At 55.5% G+C, this 18,091-nt stretch overlaps 1 protein-coding gene across 3 annotated transcripts; it reads left to right on the top strand.

Moving 5' to 3' along the window:
• Positions 1 to 9,775: 9,775 nt before the first annotated feature.
• FNDC5 (fibronectin type III domain containing 5) lies at positions 9,776 to 17,443 on the top strand. Of its 3 annotated transcripts, none has more exons than XM_079942131.1 (6): positions 9,776 to 9,883; positions 11,450 to 11,565; positions 12,037 to 12,235; positions 12,598 to 12,687; positions 14,773 to 14,906; positions 15,829 to 17,443. In XM_079942131.1, the coding sequence occupies exons 1-6, from the start codon at positions 9,811 to 9,813 to the stop codon at positions 15,865 to 15,867; spliced, it is 651 nt and encodes a 216-aa protein (XP_079798257.1). In that variant the 5' UTR covers positions 9,776 to 9,810; the 3' UTR covers positions 15,868 to 17,443. The 3 variants fall into 3 exon arrangements, with proteins under 3 accessions (XP_079798257.1, XP_079798258.1, XP_079798256.1); XM_079942132.1 differs by having other exon boundaries at positions 15,278 to 17,443; XM_079942130.1 differs by lacking the exon at positions 15,829 to 17,443 and having other exon boundaries at positions 14,773 to 15,129.
• The last annotated feature ends 648 nt before the right edge of the window (positions 17,444 to 18,091 follow it).

Raw genomic sequence — 18,091 nt, 5'->3', positions numbered from 1 at the left:
GCTGAAGAGCACCACCTCCCTCCCGAGTAACAGCAGCTGATGACTCTGCCCAGCCCAGAATCCAGGACCCCCAGGGAGAGAGAAAGGGGCGTGTCTTTGCCGGTCCCTCACTATGAAGGAACGGACTTCGGAGGGCAATAGACCCAGGCTCAGACCTTGATGTGGCCCCTTCCCAGACTTGGGAAAGTTGGCAACAACAACCCCTCTGACCCTCTGGCTCCTTCTCTGCAAAACTTGCATTTCCAGCTGCTTTCTGGACTTGCTCCCACAAACCCACAGACACCTCAGACTCAAGCCAGTCAGTATCCAAGTCATCACCTTCCACCACAGCCTGCCCTGTACCTGGGCCCCCCTCCATCACCAAACAGGCCCGAGATCCACCATCCAGGACCCCTCCCTTCTCCTCATCCCCACACCTGCTTCCTTTCCAAGTCAGCGTGTCTACTGGGTACATCTCTCAGGCCCGACCTCCGCTCTCCTTGCCGCCTCCCCTTCCCCACGTCCTCATCGGATTGGCCCTGTGTGACGGCTCCGGCCCTTTTACAGCGCCTGCCTTCAGTTTCTGTAAATCTAATCCCCTTCCTCCCTGCTTAATAACCTTCCATGGCTCTCCACTGCCTACCAAAGTAAGTGGACATTCCAGGCTCTCCATGACAGACCCCAACCCTAGCTTCCCATCTCAGCTCTTCCCGTCCACCTTCCTTCAACAACTCCCCACCAGCCAGCAATCCTCTACCAGACTGCTGGGATCTCCTACACCAAGAGAAGAGATCCAGAGTAAAGGCTGGGGAAAGGGGGCTCCCTGCTCCCCGACCCCCATAACGCTGCATATGGGTTTTAACCTAGTTGGGGGTGGGGTGAAGTGAAGCAGGCAGCTGGGATCACGTACCAGCCAACCCTTGTCTGCACAATAATCCCTCTGCTGGTTAAAGCAACTCCTAGCTGGAAGGGCCTCCGGCTCAGCCAGGGAGAAACAGTCACTTGCTTGAGGTCACCCTGCCAGGGCACCCTTTTGTCCCCTCCCCAAGTCATAAGTGACTCCTTCTGTGGCAGCTTTCCTGACAGATAAGCATTCAGATCTTTCTCACTCATTTCCATTGCTGGTTCGCTTCTCCTGGTCCATCTCTGACTGTCTGAAATTTGTTGCTGGGTTCACAGCAAATAGAATGGTCACTCTTGGAAGTGGAATTAAGGGCAAGAGGCTGAGTGTTCACTTGTGACTTCATAAGCAATTCTGCCTGGATGTATTACAACCTGCATGCAGGACATTTGAGACTTGAGTCAAAATCTAAAGAGTCAAGATTTCTTTTTTTAATTAATTAATTATTTTTTCAAAAAGTTTTGGCTGTGCCGCATGGCATGTGGGATCTCAGTTCCCCAGCCAGGGATCGAACCCGGGACTCCTGCTTTGGAAGTGAGGAATCCTAACCACTGGACCACCAGGGAAGTCCCAAGAGTCAAGATTTTTAAAAGATGGTTCTTCCTCCTCTGGGATCTGCTTCCCAGAAGTCTTCCAGCAGCCCAGCTCTGCCCTAGGGGGTTGCCCAGGCTGAAGACTGCACCCAGCACCCGTGGCCAGTGTGACTCTCCTCCCAGCAGACCTGACCCCACCACTGGCCAGCTTTGTCCTCCTAGAGCCCCGGTTCTACTACTGGGAAAAGCTTCCCTCCCAGAGTTGCTGTGAGCAGCCCATGAGACACTGGGAGGGTCGTGCCCATGAAGGAGGCTACTCTGTGACACTCCAGGGCTCTGGGGTCTACACTCATACAGCCTTGAGGGCAGGGCCCCAGCGAGAGGAAAGGTAACATTCCAGCTCAAGGATTCCGCGGGCACCTGCGATTATCCCCATTTTATAGAAGAGGAAACAGGCACAAGAGATAGAGTTCGCTGCCTGAGCCTGTGCGTGGGGTTAGAGCCAGATTCAAGATGAGACCCGGCTCCATGTCCTGAGCTCTTTCCAGTGGGCTGGGATGCCTTAGAGAAGTGAGAACTTCCTAGAGGATTCAGAGGGACGCAGAGTCCCAGAACCCAACCCCCAGAGGCTGAGGTTGCCACATCCCAAGGCCCTCATGCTCTGGATCTGTCTTTCTTGCTGGGAAGACTGGGTCAGCTCTCGTTTCTGGCACCTTAGGCTCTTCCCGAAGCTGGGGATTGCCTCTTTGTTTCCATAGTAATAGCGAACAGGGGGGCCTCCTGAATCAGTGCAGGGATACTGCACAGGTACTGGCAGGTATGCATGTGCCCTGGGAATCCCTGGGATGGACAGCCTGAGGTACACGCACGCATACCCACGCACACCCTTGCACATGCATGCACACCCAGTGCATGTGTGTGCACACCCACTCCCCCTTGCACATGAAGGCACATGTACAATGTGCCCACTAGCCGAGAAGTGGGTCAGGACATCACCCTGCCTGACACGATCCACTCTCACAGCAACCCTGGCCCACTCAGGCAGGGGGAGGGTTTTGGGGAAATGAATGACTTCCACTTTATAATAATACATCTATAGATACTTACTATGTGCCCAGTACTGCATTTTCCTTTTCACATATAACATCTCCTATACTCCCCACACCACTCTGAGAGAGGTGCCTGGTGAGGAAACAGGCTCAGAGAGGTAGAGTGATTTGCCTGAGGTCACACAGTAGCCAAGATTTGAGCCGAGGACTGTTTGGCTCCTGCCCTCCACGACAGATCCCTTGGTGCCAGACTCAAGAGCACTCACCCTGGGACCCACAAATACAGATGGGGGTGCCTGGCAGCAGGTAGAGCCAGAGCTGAGGCCTCCCAGCTAGGATGCCAGGGTTCCTGGACTTGTGGCTCTGGGCACTGTGTTCCCTCTCTGGCCTCCAGCCATTCTTGAGACTGAGGAGTGAAGGGAAGCCCAGAGGACCGCGAGGGCTTTCCTTCCACTGATTTCTCCCAGTCAGCAGAAAAGGAACTTTGAACAGCCAGAGAAAGACCCACTGGGAATTTCCTGCTGGTAAAGCCATCTGGGTTCACTTGTGAGCTCCCTGCCCTTCCTCCGGAGACAGAAATCCAGCTGCCAGGGTCCTGGCTTCTCGACCTCTCGGGCCTCTCAGGCAAAACTTGGGGAAATGAGGGGGCCTGAGGCTGGAGGCTGGGCCAACTGAATCATCCTGAATAGGAAGCTGGGAGGTGGGCTGTCTTGCAGGAGGCAGCTTTCAGCAAAAAGATGATGTGACAGTGAAAATGGGCTGCTGGGGAGGGAGTGAGCTCCCTGTCACTGGAGGCATCCCAAGTTGGTAGGCACTGGATGCTCCCCGTTTAGGAAATTCAAGATAACCAGTGACTGAGTGCTGCATCGTTCTCCTCATCACTGCCGTCATAGCAGCACTGATTAGATACCCTTTGTGTCAGGCACTTTAAGATACAACTGCCACCAGTGCTAATAAAAATAGCAGCTCCTGTGTACTCAGCCCTTTTGCGCTTGATCATCATTGACTCCTCACAGAACCCTGTGAGGCAGGCACTATCGTTAGGCCCATTTATGGATGAGGAAACTGAGGCTCAGAGAGGCACGGCAGCAAGATTCAGACTCTGCCTGGCTGCTGCGTCTGTGATCTGCTCACCTGGGAGTTGGCCTCCTGGCACCCAGGCAGAGGGACCAAAGCGGGAGGCAGGGCGGCCTCCCCAGCTAGGGCTCTGGGTCCCCCCAGTCCCGGAGCCTTTCCTGTTCTGGGCAGCACTATGGCCCAGGTGGGCGCCCTCTGCTGGCCATGCTCTGGTTCTGCAGAGCCATGTTGTTTTCAGGCTGAGGGAGACCCTGGGATGTGGGAGGTGGGTGGGCTCTTGAACCTAGACCCTCACATTAGATGGTGGTACCTGAGGTCACCCAGCCAGTCAGGGACTGAGCTAAGGTTTGAACCTAGCGTTGTCTGATTCTCAGCCTCCCGTCCTTCCACCCCTCCCTGGTGGGGAAGGAGTTTTACTCCAGCAGCCTTCGCATCCTCCACCCCCTCCCTGCATCTGGACCCCCTAAAACAGAGCCTCTAGCCCCACTGCTCCTGAGGGATCTTAGTGACTGTGGTTTGTAGCTGAGAATCTGTCTCCAAAGGCAAATCTGGGGTCCACGATTTGAGGTAATTTGAGGCATAGAGATGCTACTGACTAGCTGTGTGACATTGGGCAAGATTCTCAACCTCTCTGAGCACTGTCAGATGGGAGTCAGTTCCTTTGTAGACTCTGAAGAACTGAAGAAATTGGAGGAGGTCTCTTTTACCCATTTAGAAGGTCTTTACTCAGACCTCTCCTCTACCTCTTCCCTCCTCCCCTCCTTTCCCCCTCCTCCTCCCTCCCCCCCCTTCTTTCTCTCTTGCTCCTCTTCTCCACTCCCCACTATCTCGTCCACCACTCTGTGGTGTGGATATTATCTTTCTTTTCAAGAGGAGGCATTTGAGGCTCAGAGAGGTGGAGTAACTGGCCCAGCGACACCCAGCCAGGTGTTTTGGTTTAGAATCCAGACTTTGGTGAGCTGACCCCTCCCCTGTTCCCTCTTCACCTCCTCTCTCCTCACTCATCACATCTCATCCATCAGCTCCTCCTACAAAACTTTCCCCAAACCCTCCATCAACTTCTCTCCTTGTCCCTTGCCACTACCCAGGCCAAGACCCATCTTTTCTGGGCTGGTGACTGCAGCAGCCTCCTTGCTTCCTCACAGGTCACTCGGCCTGGTTTTCTGCAGTCTGGCTTACACACTGGAGCAGGTGAAGTGACCCTTTTAAAATGTAAATCAGATCATATCACATCTCTTTTTGAAAGTTTCCACTGCAAATGGAATAAATCTAAGCTCCATTCCACTCCCTCAGGCCCTGTGCTATTGATCCTAGTCACCTTTATTTCCTCTTTCTTCCCCATGAAGCCCCAGTCTCACTGGCTTAAGTTTCCTGACCATGCCAAGCCTGCTTCTGCTCCAGGGCCTTTGCACTTGCCGCTCCTGTGGCTGGAGCACCCTTCCTGGGATGTGTGTTGTGCCTGCCCCCCTTTCCTTCTTAGTTCAGATGTCGCCCCCTCAGACCACACTACCTAACATTTTCCCACTCAGCCATTCTCAACCATATTCCCCCATTTTTGCCAGAGCCATGTGAGTCTCCGAAGATATTGTACTGTCGTTAGCTCCCTTGTTTCTTGCCCGTCTCTCCCACTGGAACATGAGATCCATAGGGGAGGGACCTTGTCATCCTGTCCACAGCTGTGTCCCCAGGACCTAGCATAGGACCTGGCAGTTAGTAGATGCTCAATATGTGTTTGTTGAATGCAGAAAGCCCTCCGCAGCCCTGACTTCTTTTGCATGCTCAGAGCAGTCTTTCAAATCCAATCCTATTTTTCCTGCTCCCACTGTCACAGCCCAGAGCTTGTAGCAACCCCTCCCATCCCTCCCTGCCACCCTACTCTGCCTCCCTTCCTCCTCCTCCACATAGACAATATGCTCTCCCAGGCCTCAGGCCAATGATTCCTTTTTCCCTCTGTCCTTTTTGCCTCATTTGACTAATTCCCACCTGACTGTCAATACTAATTAACTCAGGTGTCACCTCCTCCCAGAAGCCTTCCCTGCTTTCCTTTTAAGTTAATACTCTCTCCTGGCCCCTGAAGATCCTTGGTCCCTCCTGGTCCGTAAGGCAGTCCTCTCCTTGTATATTAAGAATATCTCTCTCCTTAAGGAGCTCCTCAAGAACTTGGACCAATCTGGTTCATCACGATGTCTTTGGCACCCAGCCCAGACTGCCTGGCACAGGCATTCAAGAAACATTGATCTGGGCTGGCCTCATCATTGCTGTGATGGGGACTTTGGGGGATTAGACCAGACCAGTGTCTCCCAGCTGTATGACCCATGGCAAACTACTTCCTCTCTTTAAGACTCAGTTTCCTCATCTGTAAAATGAGTATAACATTCCCAACTTCTTAGGGTTGTGAGGATTCGAGAGAAACTTCTCTAGTGTATGTAGTGCTCTGGCATGTGGAAAGTGTTAGGTGAGTGGTGGGTCCCTTTTCCAGTATGGACTTGGGCCTGGGCTTAGCAACTGCCTCTGGGAGCAGCCAGCCCCCTCAAGCCCTTCAGGGGAGGAAAATGTCTATCCTCTAGTGAGCCCTGGGCCCAGGACCTCTGAGGAGCCCTCAGAGCTGAAGGGAAGATATAGGCAGACTGGATCAAGCCCTGAACTTGAAGCCACATCACTGAATTTAAGACATGGCTCCATAATTCACTGGCTGTGTTACCCAGTGTGAGTCCTCACACCTCTCTGAGCCTCAGCTTCCTGATCTGGAACAGGAGCTAATAACACTTATCAGCCAAAGACTCAAAATAACATGGACAAAAAGCCAAGTCTGGGTAGGCGCTTGATTACTGGTCCTCAAAGCAATCTCCTTCCCTTCTCCTAATTCTTCCTGTGATTTGGGGTTTGTGTATCTAGGGGACCCCCTAGACAGGGCCATGACCATTCTAGGTGGCAAAGAGGAACCTCCCCATTCTAAATGCTAACCTGCAGCCTGGGTTAGGGGCTGGGACTCTGGACAGCTCTGGACACTCAGGAGGCTCCAAATGCTGGTGACCTCACCAGGTGCCAAAGTGTAAGTGACCAGTCAGCCCCCTAGGAGGTGTCTGTGGGGTCCTCCAAATGCAGATCATCTTTGGAGGACAGAGGCCCACCCCTCACGCCCCCCACCCAGATCCCCGTTCATGCATTTAATCATTCTTCCACTGCTGTATTTCCAGAAGGTTGCACAGAGCCTGGTACATAATAGGTCTCAATAAATATATGTTGTAAGAACAAGTTTTTATGTTCAACACACTTATTGTCTACTGCTCTTAGCCCTGTGCTAAGAGATGGTGTACAGATGGTGCACACAGAGGAACTGGTCCTGACAGCTCTCTCCCAAGATCACCCAGGGGGGCTCTAAATCCTCCCAGCTCTTCCCACTCCAGAGCCAGCTTCCACTGGTTGCCAAGCTCCAGGCATCAGGACTTTTCCCAGAATCGAGGTAATGCCCAAGCACCCCATGCATCATGGGGCCTGGGAAGGCTGCACACCTGCAGCCACAACTCTCCAAATCCTCTCTGTCTTTCATGCCCCGTCCTCCAGCCACGCTTCCCCATCCCTCTAAAAGCCTCAGACACAGCCATCTCCGCCCACCCAGTGCCCTACATCTACCTGGGGTTATACCCAACGTGGCCAGCGGGTGGCGCTGAGACTCCCCTTTCCCCAGCCCTGGACTGGACTCCACACCCCACCAGGACCCTGTCCCTCCCTCATTTTCTCCCCAGCACGGACAGGAGCGGACTCTGTGACCTCTAACTGACCCCTCTCTTTCCTGCTGGCTCCTGCGATGAGGCCTGAGGAGACTCCAGTTGCTCCTGCAGGCCCCGGGTTGTCTTTTCCTGCCTGGTGGGTGAGGGGGGGGGGGGTCCCCGGGGCCAAGATGCAGCTGGTGGGGCGGGGCTGGGCGGGGTGAGGCTGAAAGCAGCTGCCGGGTGAGAGAAAGAAAAAGAGAGAGAAGAGAAGAAGGAGAGGGAGGGAGAGGTGCTCTGGTTCCCTGGCTCCTATCCCAAGCAGGTGGAGGTCCCAGCTGAGGCTCGCCCCAGGATAAGGTACGTGGCTGAGGAAGCAGAAGGGGCCAGAACCTAACCCGCTAGCCCCTCAGTACCCCTAGGCCTGCTCTGCTGCTCAGCAAGGACCCCTGAGCCCCCTCCCATCTCACCCCTCCCAAGGTGACCAAATAGAGACTTGGGGGGCAGTACAGGAGTCGAGGGGTGGGCATTAGGAGGCAAAGGCTCTATTGCTGTTCTGGACTCGATACGTGAATTTGCACCAAGCTCTTCCCGTCTCTGAACCTCAGTTTCTTAATCTAAAATGGAGGCAGAGGCCGGGGGCTCTTGAAGATGTTTTGTGGGATAACTTTGCAAGGTGTCCCTTTTTCAAAAAGAATTCGTTCTTTCAGGGGCTTCTGAAGACCAGAAGGCTTTTTTTTTTTTTTTTTTTTTTGCGGTACTCGGGCCTCTCACTGTTGCGGCCTCTCCCGTTGCGGAGCACAGGCTCCGGACGCGCAGGCTCCGGACCCGCAGGTTCAGCGGCCATGGCTCACGGGCTTAGCCGCTCCGCAGCATGTGGGATCTTCCCGGACAGGGGCACGAACCCATGTACCCTGCATCGGCAGGCGGACTCCCAACCACTGCGCCACCAGGGAAGCCCCAGAAGGCTTTTAAGACCCAAAGGGATGCGCCCTTAGTGGTGGAATTTCAGGCAGTGCAGGGAGGGGGTCATTTAGAAAGATGGGTGGTCCCTCCATGTCAGGGGCCCTGAGGCCCTGGTCTGTGCCTCTCTCCTCAACCTAGTTTCCCTGACTGGGACTCATGGTGGAGAGTGACACAGGGTGGTGGGTGGGAGCTTCCCCAGGTGTCTGGTGCTCCAGAGGTCCTCTCATTAGGGAGAGGGTGGTGGGCGCAGGGTGAGGGTATTTCTCTGCCACTCCAAGATCAGAAAAAGAGTGGATTAGGCAGCAGGGTGTGTGGCACCAAGGTAGGGACAGTGGTAGGCTTATGGATGTCCCCAGGGTAATGAGGGAGGGGTCACCCGAGCCCTTTTTGAACTGTGGCTGCTGGCCACGTCTCCAAAGTCCCCTGCACTTCAGAGTCATTAGCTCATTCACTGCTCACATCCTTCAACCAGTCCAGAAGGGTGGGGGCAGGGGGGCTGGAGCCATTCCTCCCTCACCCTGCTCTTGGGAAGAGATTGTTCCAGATTGTTCTCTGGCTGGGGAGAAGCTGGCACGGGCAAGTTTTAGGATCTCAGGGATCCCAAGGTGGGAGGCAGTCCAGTCAAGCACATGATGGGGAGTCAAATCAGCCTCTGTTCAAATCCTGGCTCTGCTGTGGGTCCTTGGGGGAGTCAAGTAACCTCTCCTAGCTGCAGTCTCCTCCTGTGGAAAATGCGGACAACAGAGCGGGCCCTTACAGGGTTGCAGTGAGAAGCAGTCCACATGATGCAAGTAAAGCCCCCAGCGCGCAGCTGGCACCTATGAGATGCTGTTGCTCTCATTATGGAGGGAAAAATGGATGTCAAGAAGGGAAGGACTGGCCTGGGGTCACAGAGTTAGGCCCTCCAGTGAGTCAGAGCACCCTCTTCTCAGCCCCATGGCAAACGCTGAGCACCTACTGTCTGCACCCCAGCACCTACGAAGCACTCTATAGTCACCCCCATCCCTACTAGGATTGCTCCCCTCTGCTCACTCCTGTCCCAGCCTGCAAGGCCTCGGGTCTGGGGCTGGGGAGGGGAGAGGGGTGGGGACCCCCAGGCGCGGGAGGGCAGGTCAGCTTTGGGGCGGGTGCGATGGGAGCCCAGAGGAGAGTCTCCGTGGCACTTGTCCTCCCTCTCCCTCGGGAAAGGGCAGCGGTGGCGGCCGGGTCAGGGCTGCGCGGCGGGGAGAGAGGCTGCGTGCGAGCCTGGGGCTGAGCACAGTGGGGCACGGAGAACCCCGCTCGGGCTCCGGCACAGGCGAGAGGGTGGCAGCGCGGGTCGGCGAAGCCCCGCGGGCCGGGTCATCGGGGGTGGGGGCGGCGAGGGGGCGCCCTCCGCCCCTCACCCCGCCCCCGCGCCTCTCCCCGCAGCGGGGGCGCCCCGCCCCTCGGGCGCCCGACGTGGACGCGGCCGCCGCCGCCGCCGCCGCCGCGCGGGAGTCGCTGTCCGCGGAGCCGACATGCAGGCGGCGCGGGGCGGCACGGGGCGGCCGGGCCGGGCGGGCCGCGGGCCGGAGCGCCAGCGCGAGCGGCTGCCGCACGCCGGAGCCGCCGCCATGCACCCCGGGCCGCCCCGCGCCGCGCTCCGCCTGTGGCTGGGCTGCGTCTGCCTCGCGCTGGTGCAGGCGGGTAAGGGGGTCCGGGCGCGGGGCGCGGGCGGGCATCCTCGGGTCCCTTGCTTGCTCCCTGGGGACCCCGTCTCAGGCCCGCTCACTGCTCCCCTCGCCCCACGCCCCAGCCCCTTTCCTGCTTGCTTGACCCCCAGACCCGACCTCCAGCTCTCAAACCCCTTCCCACCACCACTGCCCTGGGATCCACGGTCTTGGGATTCCCCAGCCCCCTCATCCCATTGCCCTGACCCCAGGCCTTTCCTTCAGGAGCCCTAGCTCCTTTCTCTGGCCCAGGGAGCAGCTGAGGACACCGGTCCCCCCACCTTGGGCCTCCCTCCTTGACCCAAAGCCCTGCAGGCCAACTCTGCAGGTCGAGCGGGATGGGGTCCCACTGTGTGAGGGGGATGGGGACCGGCACCCGAGGGCACGGGGACAGGTGGGGTGGACCCCGAGCCTGGAGTCTGGCCTGCCCCCTGGGGCCTGGCCTCCTCCTCACCCCGCCCCTCCTGACGCCCTGTCCCTGTCCCTTCTGGCTGCTGCCACCTTGCTCATCTCTCCTCCGACCCAGCTCTCCTTGGCTGCTCAGTGCTGTCTCCCTGCTTCTGTCCTGTGTCTGTCTCTGATACCCCACTTGTCTGTTCTCTGGTTCTGTGTCTGCTGCCCCTGTCTGTGACCCTCTGTCTCTCTCTGCCTCCACGTCTGTCTTTGTCTCCCCAGGCCCCAGACCTATGAGGTGAGGGGTGAGGCTCAGGCTTAGGTCTTCTTCCCCTTTAAGCGCCTGCCTCTTGGGGGATACAGAAGCTGTGTGAGTCCGCTGCCCCTCTCCTAAAAAGTTCTTCCTTCCCTGACCCCCACCATCCTCATCACCCTCCTCTCATCTGGTCCCCTTTGTCCTCTCCTCCCATCCAAGAGGCCCTACCCTGTTCTCTTGACTCCACTGAGGGGCCGTGCTCTGAGTGACCCCATCTTCCTCTGCCGCCTTCCCACCTGCCTCTTGGGGCTGGAGGGGTGTGGAGAAGAGGCCTTTCCCCAGGCTTCATCCTGCCTGGGTCTCCACAGTACTGGGGCTTCTTTTCTTGGTCCTCACTCCCATCCCAGGGCTCACCCAGCTAGGCTCTTCTCGACCTCTGGGTCTTTCTCCTTCCCTCAAGGTCACTCACTTGACAGTGCAGTTCTGTAGAAAGAGCACTGGACTGGGGAGCCTTCTGATTGCTTTGCACCAGACTAACCTTGAGCTCCTGCAGCCCGGCCACCTATGTCTCCTCCATGCCTGTCTCCTCACCTCTCATTCCTCCTCCTTTAGACCTGGCCCTGGCCCGGGCTCATCAATTTTAGCTTGAAACCTAGTGGGGCCAGTTGTGGCCAGCAGGGGTTCCCACCCTGTTTACAAGGAGCCTGGGGCCTCTCAGGCCTGGCTCTTCAACCACTAAGGAACTGAGACCCAGGTGCCAATCCCACTGGAAGGCCTGGGTTTCTTCCTTCCCACCTCATGGCCATTCCCAGGTTATCTTGTCATACTGACGAGACCATGGGCCTGGGCCTCACGACAGGGGGTGCTCAGGCTCAGGTGCCTCCCCACCCCCAGATAGCCCCTCGGCCCCAGTGAATGTCACCGTCAGGCACCTCAAGGCCAACTCTGCAGTGGTGAGCTGGGACGTCCTGGAGGATGAGGTCGTCATTGGATTTGCCATCTCTCAGCAGGTAACCCTTGAGGGTCCCTGGGAGGGAAGAACACATCAAGATAGAAGTGGTGGACGGGGGAGGAAGGGGTGCCGAAAGAGAAAGGAAAAAGGAACGAGGAGCAAGAGAGATGGCCAGAAAGCTGCACACGTGGCTGGGAAGGGAGGCCCCAGAAGGGAATCCTTTGGTTGGAATCTGGGAATTAAGGGCATGATTTTGATCTTAAACAGATCTGAGTTTAGGACCTTGCTCCAGTTCTTGCTAGTTGTATGGCCTTGGGCAATTTCCCTAACTTCTGTGAACCTGTCTCCTTACCTGTAAAATGAAGATATCAATACCTACCTGCAGAGGTGATGGGATGCTTGAGTCAGATTGTGGATGTCCGGGGTTTAACATGGTAGCCAGGTGAGGCCTTATCACCGCCGGAGAGGTGGACAGACGTGGGGTGGGGGCCTGGGCACTGAAACCTGGGGCCCGGCTTTTGCTCCACAGAAGAAGGACGTGCGGATGCTGCGCTTCATCCAGGAGGTGAACACCACCACCCGCTCGTGCGCGCTCTGGGACCTGGAGGAGGACACCGAGTACATCGTGCACGTGCAGGCCATCTCCATTCAGGGCCAGAGTCCGGCGAGCGAGCCCGTGCTCTTTAAGACACCACGGGAGGCTGAGAAGATGGCCTCGAAGAACAAAGGCAGGCCCGGGCCACCGTTAGCAAGGGAGGGGGTGCGGGGAGGGGCGGTCAGGGCTAGCGCGGCGGGCGGCTGGAGGAGAGCGTGAGCCCCCCATCCTCCCCCAGCCCCTGCTGCCTAGCCAAGCAGCCCCTGAGAGAGGGAGGCCCACTCTGGTCCCCCAAGCTATGGGATACAAACTTTCAGCTCTGGATTAAGTCTAGTCGGTGCCACCCAAGTAGCCATCAGCATGTTCTAGAATCTCTTTTTGTTAGGTGTGTGGGCACCTGTAGAAATAAGCCCTTAATATTTTGCACTTGGCCCTAGAAATGTGGCTGGCAGGGGCCCAGGGAGTCCTGGAGCTATAGTGTCTCTCTCCACACAGATGAGGTGACCATGAAGGAGATGGGGAGGAACCAACAGCTGCGGACGGGCGAGGTGCTGATCATCGTCGTGGTCCTGTTCATGTGGGCCGGTGAGTCTGGCCCCAAGCCCTTCTTCACTTCACCTCGGGGAAGTGGAGGACCCTCACCAGACCCTTTACTCACAGAAACGAAGGGTGAGGGGCTTGGAGGCAGTGAGAGGACTTAGGAGCCTAAGTTCTGCTCTGGGGGCCAGATCGGATCCCTTCTCTAACTGACCTCTCACCAAAAACATAGCAGTTCAGTAGCTGCCTCGTAGGATTATATGAGTGAGTGCCCTCCCTAATGAATGGCCAAAGCCCCTGGCCTTCCAGCCCTGGCTGCAGCAGCCTCTCCGTATTCTTCCGGGTTGCTGTGCCTCCAGGTGCTTCAGGCCTGGGCAGCTCAGGCTTGGGACACCCTCTTAACCCACTCATCCTTCTTGACACAACTCAGAGACCGCCTGCGTGAAACCTCCCCAACCCATCCATTAGAATGTTCTCCTGCCTCGATGCTCCCGCGGCACCCTGTGTGCTCCTCTCTAAATTTAGCCCTTCTTAGCTAAGTTAGTTGGGTTCCTGTCTTTCTCTTTTCCCACTTGTCTGTGAGCTCCCTGGGGATAAAGACCATCACCTTTGTACTCAACTCAACCAGAAGTTACTGAACAGCCACTCCATTCCAGAGAGTAGTGCTACAGTCGTGACTAAGAAGAGCCATGTGCTTGTAAGAAGTCTGGGAGACGCCAGGCCCGTACTTAACAATAATTCAACGTGATGGGTGCTCTAATAGCACCATGTATGGGAGCAGAGGACGGGGAATGAATTAATTCTGGGGCTAGGAGTAGAAATCAAGAAAAACACAGAGAGGAGGTAAATGGGGATTGAGCTTTGAAGGATGAGTAGGAGTTCACCAGGCAGCCAAAAAAGGAAGGGTATTCTGGGCATGGTGTGTTCAAGAAGGAAGTTAAGCTCAGTCTGACTCTGCAGCTGCGACCCAAGAGAGAAGATAGAAAGTGAGGGGTAAAGGATGTTGAGGCTGTCAAGTGGACTGGAGTCCTTCTTGAGGGAATTAAACACCATGTCGAAGTTATATGAGCATCGTGGTTGAGAGGACAGCCTCTGTTTTAGAAGCATATGGAAAAATAGGTTCCGTAGACACAAAGAAAAGCAGACACTTGAAAAAACAAAGCTGGAAAAACAAAGGATTGTACAAAAGGGGAGGTTTGCTTATGGCGCATTATTAGTCTTGGCACAGACAGTATTCACATCATTGTAACAATATAGAATAGTGAATTAACTCGAAATTGTGAGGTAATTCTGCTAGGATGATGAGGAAGGTAGTAGAGGGAGTGGTTAGGCTCTATATGCCATGGTGGGACGTCAACAGATAATCTCTAAAACAGATCAGGTAATAGCACTATAGAGTTTCCTGTTGCCTAGTGGTTAGGATTCTGGGCTTTCACTGCTGTGGCCCGGGTTCAATCCCTGGTCGGGGAACTAAGATCCTGCGAGCCGTGTGGCGCAGACAGAAAAGAAATAGCGCTATAAATCAAGTATAGAGGTAAAAATGGGGAAAACACCTACGAGAGTTGGAGGTGGTTGCCTTAATACTATAGGACTTGCAAAAAATATTAGTTTGATAGCGATAAACATTTAGGAGAGTGCAGGCCCTGGAGTGCACACCCCCATTCCACCGTGTGACCTTGAGTGAGTTATCTAAGCTCTTCATCACTGCCCTCCCTCGTAACCTGGGGATGGTAATAACCAGTGCTCTCAGAGAGCTATGAGGGCTCAGTGAGATGGAATGTCAGGGCCCAGCACAGGGCCTGGCACATGCTAGACAAATGCTATTGTTTCTCTTTGCCCTAAAGGAAAGGGGAGCCCTCTGAGGTTTAAAAGAAGGAAAGGGAGGAGACACGATCAGAAGCATGTTGTAAGAAGATCAGCCCAGCAGCAGTGAAGGGGCTGGTGGGGAAGGGGACAGGTGGACACAGAAGCCAGAGGCCAGAGGCAGCCTCTTGCAGTAGTACTGGGCTCCAGATGGTGAGAGGCCATCTGGAGCCCGGTACCCACAGGAGCTCAGCCTGGTCTAGTGGGCATGAAGTGGAGGGGCAAGGACTGGGGCTCTGGCCTCTGACTGCTCTCCTTTGTCCCCTGCAGGCGTCATCGCCCTCTTCTGCCGCCAGTATGACATTATCAAGGACAATGAACCCAATAACAACAAGGAAAAAACCAAGAGCGCATCAGAAACCAGCACACCAGAGCACCAAAGTGGGGGCCTTCTCCGCAGCAAGGTGAGGGCAAAACCTGGGCCTGGATGGGGGCCCCGTGGCTGGCACCCTGGTAGTCCCTGGGCTGCAGAAGGGGTCAGCTTGGGGACTACCAATGGGGCCTGGCATGGCTGCAGCTGGACAGAGCCAAGCTTGGCCGCTGCCCGTGTGACACAGGGGACACTGCAAATTGATTTTGGATCCTCTCCTTTTGCAGGGTGCCAGGAGCCAGTAGGGGTTTAAAAAGAGGGCAGTGAGTGGGGAGGGCAGAGCTCCCAGTAGGTGCGGGACAGCAAGAGTAGGGGTTCTGGGCTCATTCATGCTCCTGCTGTGCTGTATGACCTTGGGCATGTACTTCACCTCTTTGTACCTTCATTTCCTCTTCTGTAAAACAGATATGAAAACCTTTTCAGTGCTTGCTTTGAGCAGCTCAGAAGAGAGACATAGAGAACGGAAGAGAATCTCATGGTTCTGACGATGATTATCCAACAAACAAACATCTGGCTCTCTCTACATTTCCTCCTTCCTCCATCTCCTTACACCCTCTGGCTTACTGTCCTCTCTCTTGGCTTCTCTCTGGCACTCTCCTGAAGCCTCTTATTAATCCACCATCTCCAGAAGCACCTCAGCAATGTCAGTGGCTGAGGCTACGCTCAGAGGCAGATCTGCAGGATGTGAGAGAACCAGCCAGCGGGATGCTCGGCTAGGGCCCCGGACCCAGTCCTGGCCACTCAGCTGAGTGAAGCTGAAGGCTGGGTTTGAGAGGCAGAGAGATAAGACATCCAGGCAGGGCTCCTCCTTTCCTTCCACCTGAGAACAAGAGCCTGGCTTTTAGGCTGCAGCCCTGCTGCTCCCTTCCTTCTGGTGTCTTCTCCCTGTTTCCATCCTTGCAAGAAGTCTGTTCAATTTAGCCCTGGCCGCTTCTCTCATTTTTTTTTCCTCCCAGTTTCCAAACAAGCCCTCGGTGAACATCATCGAAGCATGACTGCCTGTCTGCAGGGAGAAGGATTTCATTTTTCTTCTCTGCTGGTCCCCAGGTCCATGGGCACAGGGAGAAAGAGGACTACCATGGGGGGAGGCACAGCTAGCTGCACAGTTCTCCCTCTGCCCCCCCATCCTAGTCTGGTGAAGAAGGCTGAACTGCAAACCCCAATTCTGCAAAAAATAAGCCACAAAACTAAAAGGCCTGGCCCTGTCCTGGAAAAGGCAAAGCTGCGTGAGACACAGCCGTCTTTCTGCCTCCTCGCCTCTCCTGGACTGGCTTCCTCTTTGAGAAAATGCACAAAGCTCCTGGGAGATGACAAGCACCTAGACTGACAGAAGCTGTGTCTTTCAGGGAAGCTGTGGGGCTGCCTGCCGGGCAGGGGCCTGGCGGCCATCAAGCCTTTGCTGGATCCAGCCATCAGGGACTTGTTTGTGGCGCGATGCACAACTTTGCGAGTGTGTAAGATGTTATCTGTTCTGTCTCTTTTGGAAAACACAACCGAAGGGCTTCACTCCAGAGGGCAGAGGGATTCCCCGAGCTGGTTGCCTGTGTCCTTTGTCTTCTTTGGCCCTTATTTTGACTGTAAGATCATCAGTCTGGGGTCTGAAGGAGACAAAGTGGGAAAGAGACCTGGAAGGTACTGGCCCCATTTCTTTAGGAAAAGTCTCTTGGAGTTGCAACAGTGCTGGCTTGCACAACTGAAAAGGTACATCCACCTGGGACAAACTGGGGGCTGCTAAATCACCCCCTCTGGGGTGGACGCTGCTGGAAGGCGGGCCCGAGCCATTCACCATGGACAGTCAGAGCAGTCCTGACCTCTGGGGTCTCCATATCTTGCCATCTCATCCAGGGTTCGTGAAAGCTACCCAGGGTCCTCATGTCCTTCCCTAGAGCCTGAGTGGTGTGAGGTGACAGGTCTCTCCCTCCACTGCCTCTTTCTGGTTTAAAAAACAAATGGTGCTTGCTAAGGAAGGCAGATCCTTCCCTAGGACTGACAAGTTGCGGCTGCTGAATGCCTGCATAGGAAGAGACGGACCTCTGCGTCTTCCATTCGTGGCTAAGGACGACAGTGTGGGCGACTGCGCTTGGCACAAGCCTGGCACGCAGTCGGCGCCCAGTGAGTACCTGCTGAACTGAATGAGAAGCGCGGTGACCCCCAAGCCAGAGAGCTGAAAGCCATTCCCCAGTGACCGCCCCTGCTTTGCGGTCTACAAGAGCTCTCGGGGCTGGGGCAGCTGCCACTCTGCTTTGCCCGAGTGTGGAGCACAGAGAGGGAGGAGAGACAGGGTGAAAGGCAGATGTCAGCAACACTAAGGGCTTCCTCATGGGAGGGCATGAGGCTCCACTCATTGTCTTGTGACTTCCATCCCTGCTGAATGGGGCTGCAAGGCCAAGGCTCCTTAGGGGAGAGGTCCTTACCTCTGATCCAGTTAGAGCAATAACCACTTTTTAAATGTAAAATAAAAAGACATATGAAAAGGCACATCCTCGTCTTCTGGTAAATGCCCAAGTGTTGCCCTCTTTTTCTGGCAGTTGGCAGCAAATCAGGACGTGTGGAGGAGGGAGTCAGTTCTCTCCATTTTGGCCTGCAGCTTCTTAGGGACAAGCCTGCCAGCCAAGCTGGAGTTGGAAGGGAAATCTCTAACAGATGGGGGTGCACGTGTAAGAGGAGAAAATAGTTGCTCTATCATCCCATTACTGAGCCCCCCCCCCCAAAACCGAGCTTGGGCTGCCTCACCGCATAGGTATGCAGGCTGGAGCTCAGTTTTTAAAACAAAGGGTTTTCCCCTCTGGATAGGGTTGGTGCTTTTCCTGGCCAAAGGGAATGCAGTCCTGCTTCTCCCAGCATGAAGGGGAAGTAAAGCGGGACTGCAGAAGCTGCCTGCTGCAGCTCAGGATTCACAGCATGCTGTTCGGGGATGTTAAAGGAACATCACTCTGATCCCGCAGCAGGCTGAAAGGTAGAGGAATGATGCCATTAGCCAATGAGCAAACCAGTAAATGGGGCACCTTGAACATTTCTGTCCAGAGCCGGGAGGAGCTTAGGAAATGTCAGGTGAGTGGGGCTTAGGGTAGGCTGTTCTGGAAGGTTCTGAGAGCAGAGAGGAGCAGGTCTTACAGGCTGGGTGGGAGAGTGGGTAATCGATTAGCACGCAGAACTGCCAGCCAAACCTCAGAGAGGTACTTCCCAGGTCCTCTGTGCCTGTTTAGTGCCAGATGATGG

The sequence above is a fragment of the Stenella coeruleoalba genome (assembly GCF_951394435.1).
Source record: "Stenella coeruleoalba genome assembly, chromosome: 1".
NCBI lineage: Eukaryota > Metazoa > Chordata > Mammalia > Artiodactyla > Delphinidae > Stenella > Stenella coeruleoalba.
Note: the sequence above shows the minus strand (reverse complement) of the source record. Positions and strands in the feature narration are given on the sequence as shown.

What these genes read in the sequence shown, in the direction of transcription:
- FNDC5 (XM_079942130.1), top strand. Translation starts at nt 9,811, where the DNA reads ATGCACCCCGGGCCGCCCCGCGCCGCGCTCCGCCTGTGGCTGGGCTGC. An exon ending in GATGGCCTCGAAGAACAAAG is followed by an intron (nt 12,236 to 12,597) that starts GCAGGCCCGGGC and finishes CTCTCCACACAG; the next exon opens with ATGAGGTGACCATGAAGGAG. An exon ending in GGTCCTGTTCATGTGGGCCG is followed by an intron (nt 12,688 to 14,772) that starts GTGAGTCTGGCC and finishes TGTCCCCTGCAG; the next exon opens with GCGTCATCGCCCTCTTCTGC.